General features: G+C 47.0%; 1 protein-coding gene across 1 annotated transcript; it reads left to right on the forward strand.

Annotated features, from left to right (window-relative positions):
• Positions 1-333: 333 nt before the first annotated feature.
• Positions 334-27197, forward strand: LOC119101336 (bifunctional peptidase and arginyl-hydroxylase JMJD5). The gene is made up of 8 exons (XM_037224646.1): positions 334-403; positions 8373-8879; positions 9156-9307; positions 14041-14210; positions 23971-24061; positions 25104-25203; positions 25713-25841; positions 26281-27197. Exons 2-8 carry the CDS (start codon positions 8392-8394, stop codon positions 26498-26500), a joined length of 1350 nt encoding a protein of 449 aa, XP_037080541.1. The 5' UTR covers positions 334-403; positions 8373-8391; the 3' UTR covers positions 26501-27197.
• The last annotated feature ends 418 nt before the right edge of the window (positions 27198-27615 follow it).

Consider the following 27615-nt stretch of genomic DNA (forward strand, 5'->3'; position numbering starts at 1 on the left):
TAGTTGTGAAGTGTGCACCGCTGCTGCCATATGGCTATGCTAATGCCCGGTTCACACTATGACCAGCCCACCGGACCACGCTACTACCGGACCGCCCCATTGACCTGAACAGACCTTTCGAGCATAAGTCTGTTTTTCATCTGCTTGGTGAAAATGACGGCCGGCCTTTCCAGCGCCAGTGTGAACCGGGGAGGGGAAGGGGGGAGAGAGCAGCGGCAGCCGGCGGCGGCCTCCGTGGGGGAGAGGGGGTGCAGGCCGCCCGGCGCGGCGACCGGGGAGAAGTTTGACCGGTCCGGCGGGTGGATAAACGGCGCAGCGCAATTTTCACAGTGTGGTGAGTGCAGCCGTGGCGCACAAACATCTGCTGATCGCTGTAAGCAAAACAACAAAATCGTGCACAACGGTGAGTGTGGCTGTGTGAGGGATACCTTTCCGAGACATCAAGGTGTAGTGTTCAAATAATTTGCTTGCATTTCTACGAAAATCTGTGAAACATTTTCAAATGCTTGAGAGAGATCTCACAATTCACCAGCAACCTAACATTCTCAAAACTTTTATGTTAGTTTGAATTTCTTGTTGCATTTCAAACAGTGGGCCGACATTGTTCACTCCACGCTCAAAAGTAGCACCAAATCTGAGACCTGTATCAATCTTTAGCCATCAGCTGGTCACAGAATCTGTTTGCCGCCTGACTGCCTGGACCGGGTCGGCTAGCCGCCTGACTGCCTGGGTCGGGTCGGCTAGCCGCCTGGCCGCTCGGACCGGCTCGGCTGGCGTGCGAACTTGACACTGAATAGTCACAGCCAGTCTGGATGAAGCAGAGTGCATCATGTTCTTGCAGAGTCCCGCAATGTAACAGCATACTCAAGCGACTGGCCCCATTAATAATTTTGTTTTCGCTGTTTATCTAAAGTGCTGTAAGTCACGGTAATCTTTGACCAACCAAACAAAGTTATTTTGCGCACGAAACAAGGAAGTAGCGCCTTCAGCTACTGCTTTTTGGCGACATTATTTTGTTCTTTCACTTCAGAGCACTTATGTCGCGCTATAGACTTTCACTTTATCAGATGGTACGTACCGTTTAAACGACGTTCTAGAGCAAACATTTGTTATGTTATCAATACTAGACGCTTCGAGCTGTCAAGAACAAAGCATAGGTTCATTGGCCTCTAAATGCATTGGAGAGGGAAGGATTTGGTATATATATATATATATATATATATATATATATATATATATATATATATATATAAAGATAACTTGCGCTGGAATCTGGTGGTGGAATTTGACAAGTAACGACGATATTTATATTTTCACACCACCGTCGCTAGTTATCTGTGTAGAGGACAGACACGAAATTCTATACGTGAGATATGTGTCCTAGTCTAATCTTTGAACGATACGAGTTCATCTCTAAAGGGAAGGTTGTAAAGTTGAAAACATGCAAGCAAGCATCAGGAATGATCAAACTAGATCACTTATAACTGTTGGTCTCGTTTTGGGCAGAAAATACCGCTCTAAACAACACAATTTCGCTATTGAGCAAATATGCTCCTCGATGCGTCATTTCTTTAAAGCGCTATCGTACTTTGCACACCGTTGATTGAGAGCCGATTGACGGGCGTTACCACTGGAAATTGTGCTCGTGAACGCCAAATATGGATGGCTCAACCATAATATTTGTATTGGCCTTGCTCACTGCATAGATTATGTAATGGCAGGGCTTCAGCTAGGTCATTATGATGCTATCAAGGTCAAGGTGCCCTTGAAATACCCTCCCACAATTACTCTCCCACATATTTGCAGCCTTCCAGCTTAGGAACCAGAGGGCCTGAGGTCTTTCAGAGGATACGGACGTGAGCTGAATCAAAAGGTCTTGAATATGGCCTTGTCAGTTTAAAACCCCATGCAAATGTGGAGCAATCCATTTAACAAGCGCCTTGTGGCTGGTCCAATATCCTTCCCTGGGATGGAAGTCAACTTTACCCCATGACATCTGAAAGCTTAGATAGCTAGAGATACCAAACTTATATGGTAAATTCGCCTGTATGTGAACTCCGCTGTGCCGAATTTTGAGGCTTCTAGGTTATGACTTTGGGGTAATTTGAGATTGAATAAGGTCTAACTCCAGAAGTGTCCAAAGTGACCCTGACGTCGTCATACAACCGCATGAACCTAGATCCCTGTCTTGAGCAAAAGTTCAACGGCGCTCTTTTAAGATCAGTGACCTAGTTTTGACCTATAGAAGGTCAAGATGACCACAAATCTATGAGATTGCTTCTCTTTTTTTGACATCCAGGTAAGCGTTAGGAATTACGTTTTGTGCTATGTTCCTGAGAGCAAAACGCTTACCTGGATCATTCTAGGTCAATACCGCACTCTGGCCTTTACAAAGTTGGGGGGAACATGTCTGTTGCAATTCCTGTCATCAAAAACAATACCGGGAACTACCCCTTAACCCAAACTGCCAAGTAAAAAAGAACATTATGTTTTACCACGGTGTGACCCTCAGACCCTACGTCGATGGAGTCTGTTATAATTTTTAATTCAATCGATGCATTAAATATAAAAACATTTTAGAAATGTATGTCTCCGTCCAATACTTCGTTGTCGCATCAGATTGAACGATTCCCCAGAAATGGCCTTCGCTGATTGCTATGGACCGGCTTTGAACTACCATAGATCAACGACCAAGCACGATACAGTCATTTGTATACCACAATATTCACTACTTAATTTACAGCTATGCAAAGCTTTGCGCGGCCACTTCGCACCATTCGGAAAGCTTTTTTTTTAAACCGTCGGGGAGGGGGTTAAATTGAACCCCACCCGAGCGCGCGTTAAGGACTTCCCAAAACATAATTTCAGGATGGCTATTCTCGCGCGCCAGGCGCGCGCAGCACGGTGTCGGATGCAGCGCCCCAGGCCGTTTGGTTTGAAGGAAACTGCAGCCTTGGCCGTCGGTGTTTTTGTTCCGAAGATTGCGAGCGCGCAAGATGCAAACTCTACGTAATTTGATAAGACAGTAGTATTAATTCCTCGGGGAAAACCAGGAGAATGGTGATATGGTTGGGTTGATATTGCGGCAGCATGCCTTTATCGAAGCAATTCTTCTTCTGCAGGAAACTATTACAAAGGCTTTTGAAAATGGGGAATATGTGTTAGGTTTGTATTTAGATCTGAAAAAAGCCTTTGACACTGTAAACATTAGCCTTCTTCTACGTAAACTTACTAAATATGGTATTCGACGAAAATCTCATGAAATCATTTCTTCATATTTGTCTGGCAGAACTCAATGTGTAAAAATCAGGAATGATCTATCAACAATCAAAAACGTAACAATGGGGGTACCCCAAGGATCCATTCTCGGCCCAATCCTCTTTTTAATGTACATAAATGACCTACCTAAACTAAGCAGTAACATGATTTGTCTGTCTTATGCTGATGATACTGCGATTGTTTTCAAAAATAAAAGTATTGTCGAACTTCAAAACAATGTCAGTACGCTTTTGCTTCTAATGACTTCCTGGTTTGCTGCTAATTTTCTCTCCCTGAACGTATCAAAAACATTCACACAGCATTACACAACCCTTTCTTCGCATTTCCGACTAAATGTGCAAATTAATAATTCACCTATTGAAGAGAAAAAAGAAATTAAATACCTTGGTGTAATCATTGACAAATCTCTTAAGTTTACAAGCCACACTAATTTTGTTGCAAGCATAGTAAGTAGAAATATTGGAATAATAAGTAGGGTTAGGTACTTTATTGATAAAACAACGTCACATCTACTCTATAATACTTTGATTCTTCCTTATCTAAATTACTGCTGCTTGGTTTGGGGCATAAATTATGCTTCCCAACTAGATCGATTGGTAATTTTGCAAAGAAGGGCTGTGCGTCTTATAGAAAACGTGCATCCTCCGCAAAGCTCAGAGCCAATCTTTAACCGATACAAAATTGTGAAACTATCGGATATTGCTAATTCTCAAATGTTAATTGTGATGCCCAAATTTTTGACTTCACAGCTCCCCGCATCATTCGACTTAATTTACAATCTCTACGAATCCAATGACATGGATATGAGGCGAGCAAAACATTTAGAACAACCTTTCTCTTATCGTAATTATAGACTATTTACAGCATCCTGCCTTGGCCCTAAGCTGTGGAACGACATTATGGTTCCATATTTTCCAAGAATAGCTGATATCCCTGTATCGAAAACCATCGTTAAGAACATCATCCGCAAGCATTTCGTGAACACATATTAACGTAACAAACATATTTGAAGACATTGCCATCCTTGTGCTGTACATCTCCAACGCACTTCATATTTGACCTCCTTCATGTTTCATAATTAATTTCTGATATAAAGTCATGCACATATACCCAAATTAATGGCGCTGGCTCCGGGAGTTCTCCCAGCAACAAGCTCTGCTTAGCTGGGTGGACTCCCTGGAAATCCAACCCAAAACCCAGCACAAAAATGACCAGGTAATTGCCCCCTCCGACTTGTGACTGTATAACCCTTACTAACACCGGGAATTTAGTGGTTGTAGATTATTGGGCGGTTGTAGCGGGCTGTCATTAGCTGATTTGGGCTAATGACTACTTTAAGCCTTTTCATCTAGGATTTTTCCCTCCCTCTCACATAACACAATTCCCTCGGGTCTGCTCCACCTCCTCGCCTGTTTTTTTTTAAGTTTGTTTCATCTTCCTAGCTGGGAGTGCCGCGACTTGATTTTATGTTTTCTGGTGTTAACGTACGGTTTGCTGCGTCGCTGGGATTGAGGGAGGGGCACTCCTGGTTACCTGTTCTTGGGTAACGGCGTAGAAAAAAAGCAATAGCAGAAGTGGATTTAAAATCGCCTGCCGATGATCCTATTCGATTTTTCAGTTCTTGTTTTGAAACAGCAAGCCACAGTTTTAGCAGGACATCAAGATTCAGGGGATTAAACAAAGAGTGGTTGTCAGCCATTACCACGATACGGTGCCTATCTAAGAATTAGAATGCGCGGGCATACGTGCCCATGCAAACGAATTCGGATCACACCTCACGCTTCATTGAAACATGCAAGCAAGTTGAATTAAACAGGCATCACACATCGCCCATCAATTATACATGCAAACCATTTTAAATGAACAGGCATCGCACATAACGCGTCAGGCATCGCTTACACATATACACGATTTTGAGCCAGCACATATCACACATAAAGGCACATATCACGTTCGCATAATCGGCAATGATGAGCCTGGATGTTAAGATTTTATCACCAACTTTTTATAAGAACAGATCCACTTATTCCTGTCTGGGCTGTCCTGTGGTGTGTAGATAACTTTGAGCTCTCAAAGGGGCATAGGGTCCATACTGTTCTCTGTTTCAGCCTGAGCGTGTTTTACTAAAAAATGATCACCAAAATAGATATTCCCTGTTTTGCTTGCTTTTAGTGTCTCGCAGGTGTTTATTATATCTCAAACGAGTAGGGTGCATAAGCCCCGGACATAGACTATATCTCTCCCATTTTCAGACAGTTTACACTTGATCTCGTAAACCATGTTGTTTGCGTGCAAACCCCTTGAAACCCAGAACTGCATAAATGACGTCTGTTGCCACCCGGGCACTTAGGCTTCGAAATGGAAGATTTCACCAGATACTTTTTGAGCTAATTGTCGTTTTCCATACTCTGCGTACGGGCAATTTCGATTTTTTGATTTTCCAAAGTAAATGCCCATTTATGTAAGGTAGTGTTAAGAATCTCTCTTCCGATAGGAAGTGTTTCCGCCTCCTACCATCCATATCCCACGCGCTCCACACTTTTTATTTCTTCTTCAAGTGCAAACTGCGTGAAAAAAATTATAGAGACATAGTCTTTGTTGGAGAGTGCATGCGCCCTTTTCGTTTGACATATATTAAACACCTGCGAAACGCTAAAAAAGAAGAGGGAGTACCCCTTTCGGTGACCATTTTTTTGGCAAAACACGCTCAGGCTGAAATCGATGAACAGATGGACACTATGCACCTTTTAGAGCTCAGTCATCTACAGAGCACAGGACTACCCAGACAGGAAAATAAGTGAATCTATTTTTATAAACAGTCGGCGACCAAATCTTAACACGCGCTCGGGAAGGTGGGGGGGGGGGGGGGCAAATTGCCCCCCCCCCCCCCACTCCTCGAATGTCTTTCCAGAATGGTTTCCGAACGGCGCGGCGTAGCCGCGCCACATTTTGCAAAGCTGCAGACAATTGAATAGCGGATTGTTTGACATAGCAAATTAAGATTTACGTTGTAAGTTCGCCGACTTATGATAGGTCAACGTCATGTCATGGTTTCAACGAAGGCAATTTCTAGGAAATCATCCAGTCTGATACAAAGCGGAGTGTTTTACGAAGCCATACATCTCTGAGATTCTTTCTTAGGCACCACAAATATCGAATGAGCAAATTGCACTGACCTAAGGCTAGATATGAGGGTCAAACCAAGGTCAAAACCAACTTGATTTATTACGCTAGGGCTTGCTGTATGAGATAGTTTGTGGTGCTCATTTCGAATTTATTGACAGCAGGAGCCGCTCTTAGAGGTCAGAATAGGTTACTGATCAAAGATGACCCGGGTCGACATTTTGTTTTAGAAACATACTGCCTAGCGCAATCTTTGTCGCTTATTCAAATGCAAAACTCAGAGCAGTCTTGTATGGCTTTGGTCACCATGACTTTCAAAAGGCCAAACAAGGTCACTGACCTCAAATGGGCTTGTGCTTAGAAACAGTTGCCTACGTTATGGGGGCACTTTAGATACCAGCCTGGAATGTGACATTGTTTGACCTTATTTGACCTGAAGGTCATGACCTTGGAAGCCCAAACTTTGACCTAAGTGAGTTCACGCACAGGCCAAGACACATTTTAGATTTGGTGTCATTTGTTTCTTAGTTCCCGAGATCTCAGGGGGATCAAATTGAACCCTCCGACGAAGGGTATCTAGCCGGCCGCCCGGCGCGTGTTAACATACAGGGCTCATCATAGCCGATTGTGCGAGCATGATATGTGCCTTCATGTGTGATGTGTGCTAGCGTAAAATCGTTTACGTGTGTGAGCGATGCCTGATGCGTGATGTGCGGTGCCTGTTTAATTGAAATCCCTCGCAGGTATGATTGGTTCGGGATGCGCGTTGCCTGTTTACTTAAATTCGCTTGCATGTTTGAATGAAGCGTGATGTGTGTGCCTATTCGTTTGCATGTACACGTATGCTCGCGAATTCTAATGCTTAGATAAGCGCTGTACTGTGGTAATAGTCTGGTCTAGAAATCCCAATTTCCCTGTCTCGTTAATATACCGCTCAATACGTCATCGCTTGAGTAGGTCACCGTGCCTTGCACAACGTTGATTGGGAGCCCATTGACGGTCGTTTATTTGAAAATCGCGCCCACTTTTGCCAGATATGAGCGCCTCGATAGTTATAATGTCATTGGCCTTGATCTCAGCATGGATTATGGAATTGCAGGATTTGAATGGCGTTATTATGCTGTCATGACTGACAAGGCGACTTTGAAATACGCTCCCCTATGAACCTTTCCCCATTTTTGCTGGCGTATAGTTTAGAAACTAGAGGGGCGTAAGTCTCAATGAGGGTGGGATTGTGAACAGCACCGAAATATCTCCGGCAGCGCTATTTCCGTTCAAAACCCCACATCAATGTGAAACACTCCCTTAAAGGCCTAAAACCCTTTAGTTTCCGGGCTACTCGTCCGCAAAATTGCGCAGACTAATTCGTGCAGACTATTCCAAGGATACTCAGACACACATGACGTCATAACAACATCAGCACAAGTTACGCACAATGCTCTTCTTTAACGCAAGATACCCATGCATAAATAAAACATTTTTGTAAAATTTTAGTGAAGCCGGAAAAGGTCTGTCCTTATAACAATAAAAACGTGCAGTTTCGTTCTAATGCTGTTTTTCCCACCAAAACGTAGCCGTTGTCATTTGCTTTTGATCATTCTGTATAATTTGATGCGAAGATATGATGTTATTGCAGGGAAAGCCCATTCAGCTATTGGAATTTTGGGAATGCACGCAGCTATGACTGTTGAAAACTGTTGAAAGTTTACTGTTGAAAATGATTTAACGATTTGAATGATTTAAATGATCAACACTGTTGAAAATGATTTAATGATTAATGCAAACAATGAAAACTTTTACTATATTCTAGGAAGAGCTGCTAAAAGATGTCTGGTACAATGGAGATGATGTAGCAACTAGCAAATACACTGGTTTTGTGGGTGAAAAGGTTAAAAACTGCTGTTCAGACCGCCTCCAACGTTGGAATCAACTAAGCTTATTGCACACATTACTTTTTGTTTTGATTTCAGAACGCACGTGTTTATCGTCATGCCAGCTTCCACGCATGCTTCCGGGCAGAGGGACCACCAGGACACATACAAATTACAGGATGAACATGTGCAAATTTCAGAAAAGAAAGACAGTAAAGCACTGGGGAAGAGACCCTCTGAAGCAGACAAGGCCCACCACTGGCCAATATTAAGTGCAAATGCAGCACATATTATTGCTGCCATACTTGTTGTCATCCTGGCAGTCATTGCTACCAATACTGGCACATTAAACTCTGATATGCTGAAGAAGCAGCTACAGATAGTTTGGGAGAAGTACATCCTGTTTTGGCGGAGTGCGCCGGCCGGCCACGGCCAGCCCCTCGGCCACCACCAGCCACCGCTGGCCGAACCCATCGACGTGCTGGAGGAGTTCCCGCATCCGGAGGAGTTTTATCGACGCTACTTGAAACCACGGCGTCCGGCCATCTTCCGCGGTCTGGCCCGGCTGCATCCAGCCTTCCAGCGCTGGACTGACGACTACCTGAGGTTAGTGACCCGCCCGCTCAGTGCGCGCAGCACCCGTGTGACGAGTCGTTCCCACGCACGCTAGCCAGCGCGGGTCGGCCAGCACACTCGATTTGGCGCGTGACTTAACAACAGCACTCCAAGTGTGAAACTGCACGAGGTTCGTGGTCAGTGCTGTGAAATAGTTGACACATCCTGTTTCCGCTATCAGGTGTTATTGGTGAGCAGGTGATCGCTTGAATATTAGTTCGATGGATCGTCTCCTGTGGTTTCGGTTAACGCTGACTTCCTTACCAGGAAAGAGTTCGGCAACAAGGCTGTTGAAGTCGAAGCCAAGAAAAAAGAAGAGAGAGGAAAAGGATTACTCGACATGAATTTTGCACAATTTCTGTCCATATACAGCAAAGAAGACTGCTACATGGTCGACAGTGTATCGGAAGAAATGCAAGGTAAGTTGCTTGGTTATCAGTAATCCCGTTATATAGTCTGCAGGAAGCATGATTAAGTCATTGTATGCATGTGTACCTGACGCGTTAATAGTACAGTGGTCATCAACGGATTTTTGTAGCACATCAGGCACTATAAAAAAAAATTAAGAACATCTTACGATCTTGCCATCAAAATATCATAATTGTGAAAATGACGGCAGACGTCGGCCAAATGTTGGTCTTTCGCACTGATGACACGATATCAGTAACGCAGGCAGGGTGGAGGCGCAGGGGCACGTGCCCTCCCCCTTAGATTCTGAGGCACCCAAAGGTCCTCTGGGGACCCACCATTAAGGGCCACATTTGAGCGCCCGAACGGTCCGAAAAGCCGACCGGAGGTCGTATTCAGGGTCCTGGCCCGAGGGGCCGGGTACTTCAATGTCGTTCAGAGGGCCCTGGGCCGCTGTGCCGCAGCGTGCTGCAGGGTAGCACGGCCACCCTAAGCCAATGGACAGCCGTCAGCGCACCGCTGATAGCGGGACAGCGTGCGCTGGGTAGGGCCGGGGGAGTCGGGTGTGCACGGCGGGCCGAGGTGGTGCCACGTAGTCTATCTGAGGTGGTGCGACGTAGTCTATCTGAGGTGGCTTGATGTAGTCTATCTGAGGTGGCCCGACGTAGTCTATCTAGTAATACAATATTTTGTTTGCTAGTCGTGGTGCCAAAATACCACGGGCTATGTCAAGCTGTTGTGTTTAGTTGTGGCACGCGCTGACGTGAGGCTGGAGGAGGCGCTACAGAGGCTCAGTGAGAAATCAGAATGTGATGCATATCTAACTCATATTGTACTAATACTGATGGTCAGAAAATGGTGAAGTTAATTTGTTGGACAAATTCTCTAGAGCATGCCCCATTTTAGCATGGACTTCTCTGACCTACCTTTCATCACATAAACAAACACTTGTGCTATTTGGAAGCCGCTTAATTGTATCAAATACAATGAGGCGGTAAGATTACTTTCGAGTTAACTTTGATTCAAATGAACGACATGGCCAGCGACAAAAACAGGATAAGATCACATTTATTGCCGGTATGCATTCCGACAAGAAATACCACAGGTGTGAGTTGCACCGTCCGATGTTTCTTACTGCCTCTTTGTTTTGTCCTCGATCCGTCGCGGGACGCCGAACTCTTACCAAGCTCCGCCCGGTGCGACTGCTCACACTTCGTTATGTGCATGCTGCTCTACATCGTTCGCTTGATCACTCGTCCGCCCGATAGGTCAGCTGGGTCAGTGAGGTACCCGCGCGTGGGTGAGGTCGATTGCTGTTTTTTGTTGCGTGTGTTCTGCTTTGTTTTTTTTTCTTGTCGTTGTGCTCCCTTTTCTTCATGTTCCTTTCCCTTTTTTCTCGCTCGTCTCGCTGTTACATAGGTTAGCGCGGTCTAGTTCCGCCCAGGGCATGCGCTGCACGGATTCTCTCAGCGAACGCGTATGTTGCCCGTCTTCTACCTTCCTCTCCGTTTCGCTAGGTCTGGATTGTTCTCTGACCGAGCGATGCACGGGTCCATGTTTGGTTGGCGAAGGCCCATGTTGTCCGAGAGGGATCCGATACGGGCGACGGAGGCTCGGTACGAGAGAGAACGGCGTCGAATTTTCCGAACCGGACAGGATCCCTGGATGTTGGCTAGAGGCCGAAGGGAGACCGCCTGCCAGGGTGCCGAGGCACAGCGGCGAGGTGCGCCGATCCCGCTACATGTCGAGGGATCGCCCGCAGTTCTGCGAGACCAGGGAAGCTTACTCTCGGAGCGTCGCCCGGGCCGGCGTTCGGAAGGAGACACGGACGCCACCTGTCAGCCGACATGGGTAATCGCGGCAGAGTGCAGCACCCGGCGGTGCGCGTCGGCGGCGCGGGCACCCGCGACCCGCCGGCAGATGGCAGTACCTTGCGGCGTGGATGGACGGAGCGGTCCAGTGCTCGCGGCCCAGTGCATGGAGTCTGCGTGGATTAGTTAAGGCCGGGGGGGGGGGGGGGGGGGTCCCAGGGCCATTACCCAGCGGGCTCTTGCCAATATACTTCGCCAATGCGTGGGACCCTTGCCAGTTGGGCGTACTAGTATGCATGCGGTTCCGTTTTTGCCCCATTTTAATATTATCGCAAGCTAAAGGGTGGAGGTGGGGTACCGTGGTTAAGGGCGCACGGCCATGGGCGGGGAGACAGCAGTTCGAAGTGCCTGACCGGACCCACCATCACGCCAATGCCCCGGTCACCCGCTTCATCCTAGCTCTGTGGCTCACATGAGTGTGCGTTGATGTCGGATGTACCGGAGCCACAACGTCCCGAGTCGTGCGCTAGCATCATCTGGCTCGTATGCTAGCCAATGGGCTCCCCGTCACAAATCCGCTCTTGTGGGGAGACGTAACAGCGGCAGCCGGCGACGCACAACATCCAGCCGCGGCCAGGCAGTCGCGCATGTCGCGCATCGCAGTAACCCCCCCCCCCCCCCCACAAAAGCAGACTGAAATGTTTTCACCGTTCAAATTGCTGGCTAGCATGTTTCTGCACGAAATATCGATCACGATGAAATTGAGCGCATGACAACATTGGAAATTTGCTAAGTGCTCCAAACCTCTTTCAGCACTGCCGTGCAGAGAGATAGTTTGTGGCTGATTTGTGGGCCCACTCCGCTGTCTTTCACTTTTTAAAACTTATTTTAGTTCAGATTCTGACATAGGTGAAGCAGAACCCTACTTTGGGACTAGGTACTGACCCATTTGATGCAATATTCAGGATATCTTCGGGTTTAACATCTTGCTGACATATTTTCCATAGCTTTTAGGCTGGTATATTGCTTGGGAGCAATTTCTACCAGGTATAGTGGGGCGATGTCCCATGAAAAGCAGGCCATATCACGTGTGGTTACATGTTGTCTTGAGTCATGCAAGTAATGGATATTTCTGGTAAAGCTTTTTGCTGCACTATATGGATACCTAAAGCATATAATATCAATATGCTATAGGAATGTCGCAAATATGAGGCAAGGTCTTGGCAGCCAAGAGTCAAGTTTGTCACACTCACTCCCTCGTTTGCATAAATGGTAGCAAATCCTTGAAAGCTTTCCACTTTTGATATTATCATGGGCTTATTCGCTGACAGAAACGACTTATATTTTTAGTTTCCAAATAGGGTGTAATTAGTGAGATAGGCTTGAATATCAAAATCATTTGGCTGCACATTTTAGATCTGGCTTCCTTTGACTGGCTACAAATCGGCTTAACCCTCACCCTGACAGGAGGGGGATGAATCTCCCCCGTAGTTTTTTTTTAGATCTCTCTGTTATATTTCGCAATTCCGCCCAAATTTTCAGTATCCTATGGGGCATTACCTGCACATGTGTTGACACCAAGAACGCGTTCCTAGCGTCTTTGATCCCGGAGCAGTGGCGGTTTTTTAAGGAACACTGCAAGGCGATGTACAAACCTGCGAGGGCGGCGGGCGGCAACTATCGATGTTCGTTCCGCTGTCGCGGAACGCGGGGTCGGGCCGGCGCGGTTACATTAACGGTGCCATATGTCATAAAGGTATTTTAAAAACACATAAAAGCGTGCAACATTGTACCCAGAATTAAACAAGAAACACGCCTTGGTAAGCCTTGTTTTCCTCAAGGCATAGTCTCGTTGACATTATGTAAAGCTGAAAAAGTGCGATTTCCTGGAAAATTCTACCTTTGAACTGCCATAATGGGGTCAGTTATTGAACTAACACCATCAACGCTGGTCGTAATCGTAAGACCTCGTTGATATCAATACACTTGTGCTTTCTGCTAAGCTGCATCTTAATCGCTTTGCAAACGTTAGGTGGCGGATCCCCGCTGGCCGTCCGTGTTATAAAAAACGGCGAATTATGGAAAGGGTTAAGGAGCCAGAATAGACTATTTGCACTGCGTGACAGACAGGCTTCAGGTTTTCATCCTAGTCCGGTGGCGTCATGGCCCCTGACCGCCAATATAACCGCTGCAGTCGGTGGCGCTCCGTAAAGGGCTGCGTGTGTCGAGCTCGATTAATGCAGCAATACGTGCACCAGGATGCCGGGGCGGGTCCAGCCACGACGTAAAAAGCGAATAAGTTGGTCGGAGAGAGCGTAAAACCCAACCCAAAGCCGCACAAAGTTTGCAGTACTCGTTCAACTGAATTTGAAGCGTGGAACACGTCTGGCAGGGGTTGTCAAGGACATAGCGGGGGGGGGGGGGAGACCTGGTGTGTATTGTAGCCGAAAAATGTGTCGTTATGTCGTAATAATCATACGCGTGATGCGTCGTTGGCCCACAGTGAGGACGGTGTCGTTATTCAGTGTCAGGAATTGATGTCGGGAGTGCGGTCGCTTCTCTTCGAATCGGTAATTGAAGTCAACCCAGAGTTGTGCTAGGATGCCGAAAGCAGGACGTGGTATCCGCCTGACCCAGCAGCTGCGAGTCGGAGCCAGAGAGGATTTCGATTCGTATTAGCCCTGGGGGCATGATCCGTCTGTGCTGCAGAGGCCCTGATCGCCGCCTGTCTCCCTGTGCAGGGGACCTGATCGCCGCCCGTCTCCCTGTGCAGGGGACCTGATCGCCGCCCGTCTCCCTGTGCAGGGGACCTGATCGCCGCCTGTCTCCCTGTGCAGGGGACCTGATCGCCGCCCGTCTCCCTGTGCAGGGGACCTGATCGCCGCCCGTCTCCCTGTGCAGGGGACCTGATCGCCGCCTGTCTCCCTGTGCAGGGGACCTGATCGTGCCGCGCAGCATACAGTGCGGTGGTCTGCAGCACATGCTGACGGACGTGGTGCTCTGGTTCAGCAGTGGCGGCACGCGCTCCGTCCTCCACTACGACGAGCTGGACAACATCAACTGCGTGCTCGACGGCTCCAAGCAGTTCTTTCTCGTGGACGCGGTAGGTGGCACGGAATGTGCACGGTGATGGCATTGCATTTACCCAGTTCGCTGTAGTTGGTAGTGTAGTCTGTAGTGGTACGCCTCCTTACACAAGGGGGTAATAGTAGATACTCGGAACAGCGATGAAAGCAAATAATCACGTAATGCTGCAGGTGGCTTAAATGAACATTACTCGTGCTGACGCAGTAATAAGCGCTCTTCGCTGGCACATCAGTGATCGTGGTGCTCCATAGCGGACGGAAATAACACCGGGTACGATGTGCTCCGGCGTACGGACAGCGGATAGCCAAATCCGATTGACCGGATTACCCTCCAGCCGCACCGACGTCGCTATCTGCCTGCCTCAGAAACGGTGCGCGGAACAAGGTATCGTTGAAGACGGAAGGAGACATTGTCGTTCTCCTCGTGAAATATTCATCGCTAGAGGTGCACAGAAAATACCGTGCTGGCAGAATTCCTACTGTTTGCACGGGCCCTGTTTACATAGGGAATTGAAAATGCTGCCAGATTGGCACCACTGCTGGCCAGCTGTAGGGTTTTGTTTTAGTTTTCTTGCATCCGCGGCGCTGGTAATGTGGCGCTCTTGAGCCAAGCTGTGCAGCGTTTTGTCTCCACATTGAAGCTTTTACGATAAAAACCTTTTTTGGATTGTCACCACATTGAAGCTTTTACGACATGGATTTCCCAAAAAACCTGTTTTTTGGGAAAACCACGTCGATTTTATGTTCTCAGCTGCAACTTAAACAATACTACGACACATCACAACACTATCAACAGCAACAAAGTAATAGCCGTCGTCACCCTAAACGTTGTGCTTTTGCTGCTTAACCCTCGTGCATGCGCAGCCTCCAGCAACCTCCTGGCAACTGAAATTAGACCTGACCAGTCAGCGCAGAGCTTTCAAAGATCAGGATCGATAAAAATGGCCATATGGCAGCGAAGCCGTTCAGCCTGGGACGGTTGGGATGTCAGTCAATTTGGCACCACATTCACATTCGGATTCAGGTCCATATTCGGGATTCAGCGGACTCCTCAAATTGGCCTGAAACTTTGCGCACAGATGCAGTTGGATCTCCTGAGCAAAGTGAGCACGAACTCTCGGACCGGTACGCCCTATTACCGGAGATATCACGACATGAAAGATCACAATAAAAAATGCGGACTCCTTCAATCCTTCCCGAAATCCGTGTGTTGGTACATATTACCCTTCTGATTACGATAAACGCAAAAGTTTGAACCGGTACGCTTTATCAAGAAAGTTATAGCTTTTCAAATGCTGAGGCTGCTTAGGTATGGCGTATATGAGGCATGGATCACATTTTCGTCATCCTTGACTCAATCTTTGATATTGATATATCTCTGGTAATAGGGCGTACCGGTCCGAGATTTTGTGTTCATTGTGTTCAGGACGTTAAACTGCATCTGTGTGCAAAGTTTCAGGGCAATTTGAGGAGTCCGCTGAATCCCGAATATGGACCTGAATCTGAATGTGAATGTGGTGCCAACTTGACGGACGTCCTTGGCACAGATTCGTTCCCAGCCACCATATTCTCCATACATAGAAATATAGTACAATATGTTGAAGATACTGCAGTCAGCTGCATAGCCTGGTTGTAAAGCAAAGAGCACAAACGTACTTTCAGCACAAATTTGGATAAGTTCTTACACCTGTGCAAGAGAATAACCGAGATCGCCATCATTGACACCCTTTTGGTCCAATCTGGCAACCATTTATTTTCCAATGTAAACGGGACTTCTATCTGCTTTAGTGCCTGATATTTCGAACGTGGCATGCGGAGCCCGGCGGTCGGCAGCCGTGCACCACGTGTGCTCTGTGTGTGGTTAAAAGGCTTGTGATAGAAGGATGAAAGGTTTACGTGAAAGGCTTAGCTGCTGGACTGGAATGGCTGCTGCACTCGGACCAGTCAGTCAGATAAGACGAAACGCGGCAGATTAGCTCTCGTTTGTTGTCAAACTTGGCCTATTGCGTTTGTTGTTTTTTTTTTAGCTACGATGATGTGATAAACGCGGCCCAGGACACCCGCTTTTTTTTAGTGGCGGCTTGGTGATATAAATCAGGTGAATGTTTATGCTCGTCTGGGACTGCTTTGTATAATAAACTGTGCCGAGAACGGCGCCCTGACTAGCTAGTTAGGTTGGATTTACCAGACAAGGCTTCATAACGTGCAGCCAGCATGACTTTTTCGCTTGTCACTCGCGGTACGCAGCTACTCGAGGGGGTCTTTGTGATCAGAGCGTCCTCGATCTGCTGGAAACTGCCGAGCGTTGTGAGATGGGTCGCTTGTTTCCTGTTTTTACTCTGTAATTCCGTGAAAACGTTGTTCACAGCGTCGGCAGCGGGCGGAGTTTAGGGAAGTTCGCTCGTAAAAACAGTTCATGAATGTGTGATGGCTACAGCGAATGCACATCGCAAAGTAAGGTTTAAAACTAAAAAAAGGAAGTGTTGTCCTGATGGATATTGGTTGGTTTAATCTCTGCACTACATACTGCCCGACTCATTCGAATTTCGTATGACTAGCTTCAAACTTAAGCGAACGCAGCAGTCGGTTGTTGGAGATGTTTAACCCTTGCGCACTCCGCAAGGCTAGATGCATATACGTGTTCGCGAGATATCCCGTTTCGATGCAGTTAAACGACGACCATGATGATTCGGAGTTTAAGGGCGCGTCGGTTGCACACGGTCATGCAGCGACCATATATATCGTATTAAGGGGCAAAGTCGCGACTTAAACGAGTTTTCGGTTGATTAGAAAAGTCAGTTCAAAGGCCTGACGGTCAAACATGGTACAATAGTGAAAACATCACATTACACCTTAGTGGAGAAGAAAACGAAAATTTTCTAATATCGATAGCCAAAGATTTCTGACCCCAAATGTTGGGTAGTGTGAGCTTTGAGACGTTCGTTCCAAACGACACCTGCGTTGTCACTTGCGCACTGCGACACTTGCGCAGGACAGTCGCCCAACAAGTGGTGCATGGCCAGTAGGTCACGGCACCAAGCTAGCGGGAATATCACCAGCAAATAACAGCGGGCGGAGAGTGGCCTAAGTGTGTCATTTTATGCGTCGGCGGCAGAAAACGACTTCATCTCTTCTGTCTGTGAAGAGATGAGTGCCAGAGTCGGTTGCGAGGCTTCATTCATGGCTTTCAGCTTGTTGTAAAACGAATCCTAGCGATGCCGCCATCACCTCTGCATAAAGGACAAAAGGCTGGGTAAATTTCTTCAGCAGGTAGTCACATGACGCAGATTCGAGTTATTTGCATGGCAGGCTTGGTCGCTGCGTCGAGGATGCCGTTTCTACGGTTCCCAACGTGACCCGGGATCCAACACAGGGCCGCCGTTTTTCCAGTCTGATTAGGTGAAGAAGACATGACAGGATATCTCACGCAAGCGGGTTAGACAGACGTCACCCACAGGCAGTCAGAAGATCGCCCTATGAGTCAGGCAGTATCAAATACAAGTATCTCCTGTCCACTTCTATAAAACAAGGAGCTTTGATTACAGCGACAAGCTTGGATGTGTAGACGGATGCATGGACGGGCAGTGAGAATGCGTATGTTACAGGGCCACACACAAAAGCGCAGCCTAAGCATGTTGTCTTTTTGGAACCGTTTGTGTAAGTTGTTTATCAGTCAAAAGCAGCTATGTATTCCAAGGAGTGTGTTTGTCAACAACACACCCACTCTTAGCAATGTGAGTTTCCAAGGAGGATTGGGCATGACGTAGCTCGGATGATCTGGGATCTACGACACCCAGCATGCGTAGCGTATCCCCAGGATCCGCCTGGGAATTTTGGGTAGGGGTCATGGGCCTCCACCAAGAGACTTTGTATCGGCGATGCTCGGAAAACTTCTGTAGCGATACGGAGTGTGGCGTGATGAAACATGTTCAGTGTGTTAAGTGTGAGTCCGACACGCTATCTTAGATACAGAGTGAAGCTTAGAACGGATTGGGGAGCGGTACAGAAGTAATAGTTATCCGGCCCACACCGTATGACGTACGTCCCGCGCGCTTCATTGTGTTCAGGGATTTTAAACATAAATTAAACACTAATTAAACACTGTCTCGTAGGTTTTTCATATGTTCTCGGTATGTCAAATGTCAGTCAGACTTCATACCCATGAATTTCATGTGTTCCGTTGGCACGGTTTGTGGGTACAGTCTGAATGCTATTTCGGAGCAGTGACGACGAAGGCGGCAGAAATTCAGCACCCTTGCTTCCATGTAGGACAAAAGAAACCCTGTAGGATAATGTCAACCTGACATAGCACGAATGAATTACTGGTTTTCAGCGTAAGGCAGTAATGGAATATGGTCATGTTTGTCACCGAGGTGGTGGCCGTGCGAGGCTCGCGAACAGGCGCAAGCACAGGTATTCGGGAAGAGATCTCAGCAAGGGCGGCCTTGAGCTTAACTCATGACGAGTGACGCAGCCAGGGGGACGGGTGAGGGCTCAGGGGACATACTCCGTGTTATCAGATTCGAGCGTATATTTTTTCCACGACACAACTGGGTATATTCCTGGAATCTGCTAATCGTGACAGCTATGTTAATTTAAAATTGCGTGGAAGCTACCGGGGGCATCGACATGTAGAACCCCACAAGCATAATTTAGGAAAAAGCAAAACTAGTCGACAGCAGAGCGAAAATGTACGGTACTTGGTTGAAACAACTGTGTAGGGTACCAGGGGGGCGGGGGAGGGGGACAGCCATCATCAACAGCTCTTTGGTGCACTAGGCTCTGTACCTTTTGGCATTTGCCGGCCTGCCAGCCTGTTCGCAGCGTGCATCAATAGGGCAGTGAATCGCTCGTTAACATCTCCTGCTCTCCGACGCAAATAATGCTAGCTCTTCCTCGTCGCCGCAGATTCTGGCTGCACCCTTGGTCATGGCTCACCAGAGTAGCGTGTTGCCATAGGGGCGGAGCATTGCCAGGGGCCGAACGAAGCTGGGATGCATGCTAAGTGAAGTTTATTGCAGCATATGTCAAGAGCTGATATCCACACAACGATGTATGAATCACCACCGTAGAAATTGAGTCGTTTTGGAGCCAAGCATCGGGACAGATAACTTGTCATGGCTTTTCCAATTATTAAGTTCGGATTTGCCAGCCGGCATAAGTTGTCCGTCTCGGTGTAATCCGCAAGATTTGCAGCCGGACCTACAAATACAATCCGATATCCGGTACATCCTTATCCGTAACCATCAAGCGTCTTTTGCATTTCGTGGCATTTAACCCTATTTCATCCGTTTGGTGGTCTTAGCTGTCGCAACAGTTGTCGTTATGTATCTGTTAGTTAATTCCCCATTATTCGTCATTGGGAAGTGCGGGCTACATAATGGCATCTTTGAATCATGTTATACAGGGAGCTAGAATCGCTTTTGAACTAGGGTGGGAGTGAAAAATTCCATCGCAAAAAGACCGTGCGGGAGTGAAAAAATCAATTCACAAAAGACGGAACTTATGAGCTCGTGACGGATACTTCAGCAAACAAAGACATCTTTTTCAAGTTGGCAACGACGTTATATCCGAAACCTGACAAAACTATTTCGTTTTTCAACATCTTAGGCCATTAAAGTGAAACAGAGTGCATTTACACGCGCTCGGGTGGGGGAGCAAATTGACCCCCTACCCCCCCGAGGGCTTTTCCCGAATGGTTTTTGAACAGCGCGGCGTAGCCGCGCCACATTTTTCATAGCTGTAGAAAATCGCATAGCAGATCGCTTGGCATACCAATTTTAGATGTACCTTGGAACGTCGCTGACCTATGACAGGTCAAAGTCAGCCCATGGTTTCAGCGAAGGCAATTTTTAGGGAATCGTTCAATCTGATACAACAACGGAGAGTTTGACGAAGACATAAACATCTGAGATGCTTTCTTAGGCACCGCAAATATTGAATGAGCAAATTACGTTGACCTAAGGTAATGTATGAAGGTCAGACCAAGGTCAAACCAACCTGATTTATTACTCTAGGGGTTGATGTATGGGATAGTTTCTGGTGCTCATTTCAAATTTATTGACAGCAGGAACCGCATTATACATTTTCAATTGACTTCTTAGAGGTCAGAACAGGCCATTGACCTAAGACGACCCGGGTGGAACGTTCTGTTTTAGGAACATACTACGTAGCGTAATCTTTATCACTTGTTCAAATGAAAACGCAGAGCAGTCTTGTATCATTTTGGTCACTATGACCCTCAAAGGGTCAAACAAGGTCAATGACCTCAAATGGGCTTGTGACCTTTTACTTAGAAACAGTTACCCAGGTTCTGGGGGCGCTTTGGAAACCAACCTGGAATTTCACATTGTTTGGCCTTATTCGACCTGAAGGTCGTGACCTAGGAAACTGGAACCCTAACCTACGTGAGTTCACGTATAGGTCAAGACACCCTGTAAATTTGGTGTCTCTAGCTTTCTTAGTTCCCGAGATCTCAGAGGAGGGGGTTCAAGTTACTCCCCCCACCCCCCCTATACCCGAGCGAAGGGTATCTAGCCGGCCAACCGGGCGCGTGTTAAATCATAGTATTTTGATGACAGTATTATGAGTATAACAAATTATCAACACCAATAATATGACGCTGCACTCTTCAATTCCCTTCCACAGCACCTTCAAAACAAAACAAAGCAAAGCAAAGCAAATTCAATAACAATATAACAGCAGAAAATTCAACAAGCATAAAACACTCAACCAAAAAATCAGTGGACTCCTACACATCAGCCCAGCACCAAGTCAAACACAATAGTCATACTTCTAGCTTCTGTTAAGGTGGGGTCAGGGAAAACAAACATTTTGTCACTGTTTCTTACAAAATACCAATGCTTATTTCCTTGAAAGTATCATATGCCTAACCTAAAGAGGCCTTACATCATCTCATCCTGTATAACCTCTTCGTATCACAGCAGCAGTTGTGAGTTAATGATTCTTGCACAATTCCTATTGCCACGTGCCATGCACTTGACCAACTCAACCTAACTTAGAGTAGCCTATATGATGAACATCATCTCAACTCACCTATCTGTTAACAGCAGCACTTGTGATAAAAACATGATATTTAAAGCTAGTTTTTGGCTGGTTTCAACTTGCATTTTTATTCAGTTCATTTTTGCATGCTTGTTGACATCAGAAAAGGTTGACAACATGCCAATTATAACACTTTAAATCATTTTGAACAACTTATTTTGATTTTCATGGTTGGCCTGTGTCACGAGCAATAATGGGTATGCTCCATAAAGCAATCCCTATCCTCCAAAAATAGCATAACTTTAAGATGACCATGCCAGTATTGCTGCTTGCCTTTGCAGCTGCAGCAAATGCATCCATTTGGGCTTGTTTATTGATATTTAATGATAAAGTTTGAGATGTTGGTTTTATACTTTAAATGGGGTGGTCTGACTATTTGTTACATACCAATATTTAACTTATATTATAGTTGCAACGCAGCTTAGAGTACCCCTGTGTTAAAAACAACGTGCATATATACAGTACAGTCATTTGCCGGTCAGCAAACCATGACAACTATAGAAAGCATCTGGTTAAAGCAGCCACAAGGGACCACTTTATTGGGGCAAATAACCAAGGATATGTAACAAAATAAGCCAATTACATGCCTTGAGGCATCATAATTTGTCTTATGACAAAACTCGATGCATTAAAACAGAAAATGGCTAGCTCTCGTTACCAGTCATGTGTTGTAAGCAGGTAAGGTAAGCTATTACTTGGTCCACAGGAAACTTACCGGCTTCTTCCTGCTCCCCCCCCCCAAAAAAAAAATCAGCACCTTTTGCATGGTCTGCTGGCAGACAGAGTCATACGACTCACCCCCTAAATATAACTATTAATCATGCCCACCAACCTTCGAGATTGAAATGCGAAGCAAGTAAGAGGTGCACATGATAAGCATCTTCACAGGGGAGAATTTCACCATCAAACACTTCTGTATTAGCTGCGTCGGGTCTGCCCCAAGGCTCTATATGGCAGCATACTCTAATGCTGCCATAAATAGGCAAGGCTATTTTAAGCCTTGCCAGGTAGCATGGTAAGTCAGAAATTCGAAAAGCTTGGATTGATCCTTGTTGAGCACCGTCATGAACCAAGAAAATGGTTAACCGAAGGTTTAAGAGGGCAAAGATAACGGTAAAAATAAGTTCCGTGCTTCCAATTGTCTCCTTCACTCCCTGTGAATTGTTCACGCTTGGGTACATATCAAACATGTTTGGGCGGCTGGCGAATGTATCCAATTTATCTATGAAATACGTACAAGCTTGCAGTTGGAACTTCTTGCAGAGAAATTGGTCAGCATTTTAAGCAGCAGATGATACCTCTAAAAGCAATCGAAAAGGAAGGAAGAAAGTGGTATCACACTGGTATGATGCCAAGAAAAACTAAGGTAGCTAAATAAATATAAAGACTGGTACTTTTCTCGCAAAATTTTGTAATCGGCTGATTTGACTTAAAAACTGTTAATTTAAGTGCTCAAACAGTGATATTCATCTTGTAAGCTTAAATTAAAAGACATTTCTTGAACTTTTCTCTCCTGCATTTTGGGGGCGATGCAATTTAGTAGTCAAGTTTCCTCGGGGAAAAAGAAGTACGTGGAGTAAAATTCTCTACCAGACCTTGCTGGTGTTTGCACCAGCCTCTGTTTTCGTGGTGTGGTGGTGAGACTAAAAAAAATATAAAAAATAGGGGATGCGTGAAAACCTTGCATTTGGTGCACAGCTGCAGATTGTGATGCATTTTGTAAACAAACCAAACTTAATGTGTGCAAGCGGCTGGGGTCGCTCGGGTTCTTGGGCTTGGAGGTGCCTGGCGCCCTTGCTCTGTGGATACATAGACATGATTCAGATGTAGGTGAGGTAGGACATAGCCATAGGTGTCCAGGTTCTGCGGAGCCTCGTTTATGCTTGGTGGTTTCAAGTGAGCTCGGCTTTGGATGACATCTGAGAACCTCAAAAGGGAAATAGGGGTTTGGCATGTGCGACTAGACAATGTCAGGCAGGAGTGAAAAATTCACATAAAATATGGGGAAAAGGAGTGAAAAATTTCTCCTCACAGGGTGTTGCTAATTCTAGGACACTGATGTTAGATATGATAAGTAAAATATCGGCTCTGAAATGCTGTCAAGCTAAAGTCATGTTTGCGAAGCTGCCTGTTTAAAACCTAAAGTGTAACATTTTGTTGTTTTGTTTTTACGTCACAACGGTAATACCGATGTTGTGGTTATTTTTGTTTAAAGCAGGAGTGACCATAGATGCCATATTCTGCAACTAGAAAGCGTTATTGGTAGGACCGGTAGAACTGTTTCCAATTATGATCTATGTTTTCATCACAAGGTGTGAATGTGAGCACTGTGTGAAAAAACATTGAGGGGGAGGGGGGGGGGGGGTACCTTCTCGGGAAGCACAAGTTGCGAGTGATGAAGACATCTGCAAAATTCTGGACGCAGTATTTAGTACCTGTTCTCACATATGCTGCCAGTACGTCATATTCCTATTATCTTTCACATCATTACCTTGCTCATATTCTCCATCGTGGTCACCTTCTGAATCTATTTTGACATGTGTCCATGTGACAAAGATACTGCATTGTAGCATTTTCGCTATTTTGCTTTCTATGCTAGTTCTCACATGCTTTGTTCTGTGTGATATGATATTGTTCCCGATACGTACTTCCCTGTGTTACAGTTTTTGGGCACCACGTTAATGACGTCTGCTTGTATTGCTTTCTTTTCAGGAGCATGAAGCGAAGCATGAATATATTGATCACATGGAAGGACGCTATTCTTCCGTGGATGTGCAGCACGTTGACATGTATAAATTCCCAGGTAAGCGTGTCTAATATGCTGTTAAGGCCAAGTATAAAATAGCGTAAGCTGTTTGATTAGCTACTCCCACCAGTGCCAGGGAAACTCGCCCTTTGACATAATTTTGGGCCTAAAGCGACATATATCGATGTCAAAACCACTGTGAAAATATAAATCTGCGCCACAAAAATCTTTTGACAAAAAATAGGCCATACAATGTATTCAATGTTTTCTGTTACGAAAGGAGATAAATAAATGGTGTGTGCTGTCGTCATAGGTTACGTCACGACGAGTTGGTAGGGCAGCCGGGCTGCTTGCCACCCGAACCTCCGTGCAGTCGGGTCCTTGAGATTAGTGCAGATCCGGCCATTGTTTGTATTTGGAGAGTCAGTTATCTGTGTAAAAGAGCATTGAGATATCGAACGAACGTTGAAGAAACGGACCAACGAAATTGACGTCTAAATATAATGTGCAATTTGGTGTTGGCATTCAAGCCTTGTCTTGCGACAGCAGTTTGCATTGGCGTTGTGTATGTTGTGGGGTATTATAAGACAAATGCATGCACATAACGTATCGACAAACAGCAATATTTGACAACAGACATAAATGCTTATGAACAACCAGCATGGTGCCGCTTGACATACAAACGTGTTTAGCGGGTGCAGATAAAGGACTTGGGGCATGATACATGCACGTTTGCTTTCTGCTCATTAGACGCTACTGGAACTTTAATAAATTGGGTCATACTTTTATGCGTAAAATGCGTGTGCAGTCGATCCATGCCCGCATATTGTTTCGCTTCTACGTAGTTTTGGATTTCGTATTGCTTCAAATTGTGCGCATCATTGTCATTGCCACTGCTTGGTTGTCACCTATGGAGATGTGTCCAGGGTGGTTCGATTTCAGTCACAGGGTGGCCACAGGGTCACCGGGTTCGATTTCAGTCAGTGGCCTTGCCATGCCATTCAGAAGTCGGTGTGTGGCGTTGTGGCTTGGCCAGTGCACAACCTAAGCTTCAAGTTCTGTGGCCGTGTCGAACATTAAACCCGTGCCTCGTCCACAGGTCTCCGGGACGTCCCCTGGTATAACGTGACTCTAGAGAAGGGTGACTGCTTCTACCTGCCGTACAAATGGCCTCACCACGTGCGCTCCTCCAATACCAGGTGACTGTCGGACTGAATAATTGGTGACTCTCGGTTGCTGATGGTGCAACATCTAGAATGATCCTTTGGCGGGCCCGGCGTTGCCTTATCGGGTCAGAGGATTTTCGTTTGAGCAGCAGTTATGGGAGGATACGCTAGGCTGGAACACGCTGTTGTATTCGGCAGGTAATGTGCCGAATCGGAGCTTGAATCGATGAGCCCCGCTGCAAGACGATGCTCACGTTTCAATAGCGCTGCTCAGCATTATTGCCGTTTTTGACTACTTTTCTTGGGCTTTTCATCAAAATAACCTGTTTCCCGCCCCTTTCCTGAGTTTTACTGTGGCCGCCAGAGTGACCGCCATAGGGCTACTAGGCAAGCCTGCGGCGTACTGTAATAGAACCCAGTCTAGAATGTCTTCGCATTGCACGCACCAGCCCGTACGTGTTGTCTCGACTACCGTCTAACGTCGCCAGTACTCCGACGGACGCCCGGAGCGCGGCTGTCTGACAGGCGTCGCGTTCTCATAGGAACATGGCTGTGAACTTTTGGTTCGCCCGCATGCTGTGGATGAACCAGACCGACTGTGCGGGCAAACAGCTGAGCCACGTGACCAGCATGGCCGACTTCATCACGCGAGAGCCGGCCTCCTTTCACAAGTGAGCAACACCCGTACCCGGCTCTCTGGTCGCCTGGCGTCGCTCGTTGCTGGTCGTACAGGTTGTGTTCGGATTCGGGCGCTGTGTTCGGCCGCTTAGGCACCGTGTTCTGCAGGGGATATGCTGTGTGTTGTAGTGGAAACGGTGCCGGGCTTTGCTTGATATATCAGTGGGACCGAGCTCCAAGGAAAATTAGATATGTTGGTGCGTACCACAGGGCTGGGATACTTCAGCTGTTTCGGGCAAGGCCCCGGCCTAATAAACGATTGCTGAGTGTGCCCAACTCTGTGTGATCTCACCCTGTTCCAGGTCTGGCGGACCATATTCTGACCCAGTTTTGACCAGCCATGCTGTATTCCAAGTCAGACCGGCTCGGCCGTGCGCCAAGCGTGGCCGGCCCCGCGAGGCCCCAGGTGTGACTAAGTCTACCCCGCCGCAGGGCCGACATCATAACCCAAGCGGAGGGGTACGAGCAAATGACGCTGCACTCCTTCGCTGGCGTCTTCTCAAAGTACATGACTGATGGACCCAACGCCACCAAGCGGGCGTTCGACACTCTAGACGCAGACGGCGACGGCCTGCTGGACATCGCAGAGATGTACGCCTACGACACGGCGCGCTTCCTCCGTCTCTTCCGGAGCTTCCCCATGGAAGACTGAACTGAGGCCAGACGCGGGCTGCGGGGGAGGCCAGGCGGGGGCTGCGGAGGAGGCCCGGTTCCGGGCTGAAGGGGAGGCCAGACGCGGACTGCGGGGGAGGCCGGATGCGGGCTGAGGAGGAGACGAAAGCGGGACGAGCGTGACTGGTGGGGTGATGGCGCCCCCGTAGAGGTGTCTGGACTCCGGGTAGACGGACCACATGTGGAGGTGCGTCTAGTAGCTGTGACGCCTACGTTTGTGGTGCGGGTAATTCTACGCCATTTGGTCTGGAAAGTATGTGGATGGACGATGTCTTTCCTCTGGGAATCTCGCTTTCCTCTGAGCTTGTTGAGACAGTCTGTCTCACTGATGCGTGGTGCATTCGTAGATGACCTTTATCTTTAGAGACAACAGGGGCAGGGATGTTATCACATAAATGGGTTCTGTAAGAGCATCAGTGGGGCTGTTGACAGTTGAAGGTGTTTGGGCTTTCTTTTATTCCGTCCCACTTTCTAGTACTGCCTGCTAATGTTCTCCGTACATCAGTATCTGGGGCATTGTGAAATGTGTGGGTGGTCAGTTTGCTGCGGCTTCCAGTGTGATATCCTCTTGTTAAGAGTCATGCATTTCCTTAATAACTGCTCAGCAGCTTGTCGTTGGCCTACTGAAGTTGGGGTCTGTTATTACGATAAGTAAGAATACATATGATTTGATTTGATCTGATTTGATGTTTATTTTCGGTTTTTGACATGAGGCAGTACACAATATGAGGAGTGGATTGGCGCATAAGCGGGAAGCTTAAATCTGAGCGCCTCTACTAACAATGACAAGCCGTGGTCATCGCTGACAGGGAACCCACGACCCACCGCCCACTCGTCCGATCTGTAAGCTAACACGGGCTAGGCGCCCGCCGCCGCTCCGGTCTACACATATGGCCGTCCAATGCCGGCGGCGGACGCCCGTCCCGACAACGCCACCCAGTGGCCCGTTTGCTGCTCGCGCCTGCTGGAAGTTTTTCGGCGAATCGTTTGGTCTGAAAAAGAAATACGATGGAACACTAATCACGAAGAAATATGCACAATCTGACGCTGTTCCACAACGTCATCCACAACCAACATCTACTGCTAACAAACGTC

Source organism: Pollicipes pollicipes, unplaced genomic scaffold, assembly GCF_011947565.3.
Source record: "Pollicipes pollicipes isolate AB1234 unplaced genomic scaffold, Ppol_2.1 Scaffold_4881;HRSCAF=5763_pilon_pilon_pilon, whole genome shotgun sequence".
Lineage (NCBI taxonomy): Eukaryota > Metazoa > Arthropoda > Thecostraca > Pollicipedomorpha > Pollicipedidae > Pollicipes > Pollicipes pollicipes.

What these genes read in the sequence shown, in the direction of transcription:
- LOC119101336 (XM_037224646.1), top strand. Translation starts at nt 8,392, where the DNA reads ATGCCAGCTTCCACGCATGCTTCCGGGCAGAGGGACCACCAGGACACA. An exon ending in TGGACTGACGACTACCTGAG is followed by an intron (nt 8,880 to 9,155) that starts GTTAGTGACCCG and finishes CTTCCTTACCAG; the next exon opens with GAAAGAGTTCGGCAACAAGG. An exon ending in GTGCGCTCCTCCAATACCAG is followed by an intron (nt 25,204 to 25,712) that starts GTGACTGTCGGA and finishes GCGTTCTCATAG; the next exon opens with GAACATGGCTGTGAACTTTT.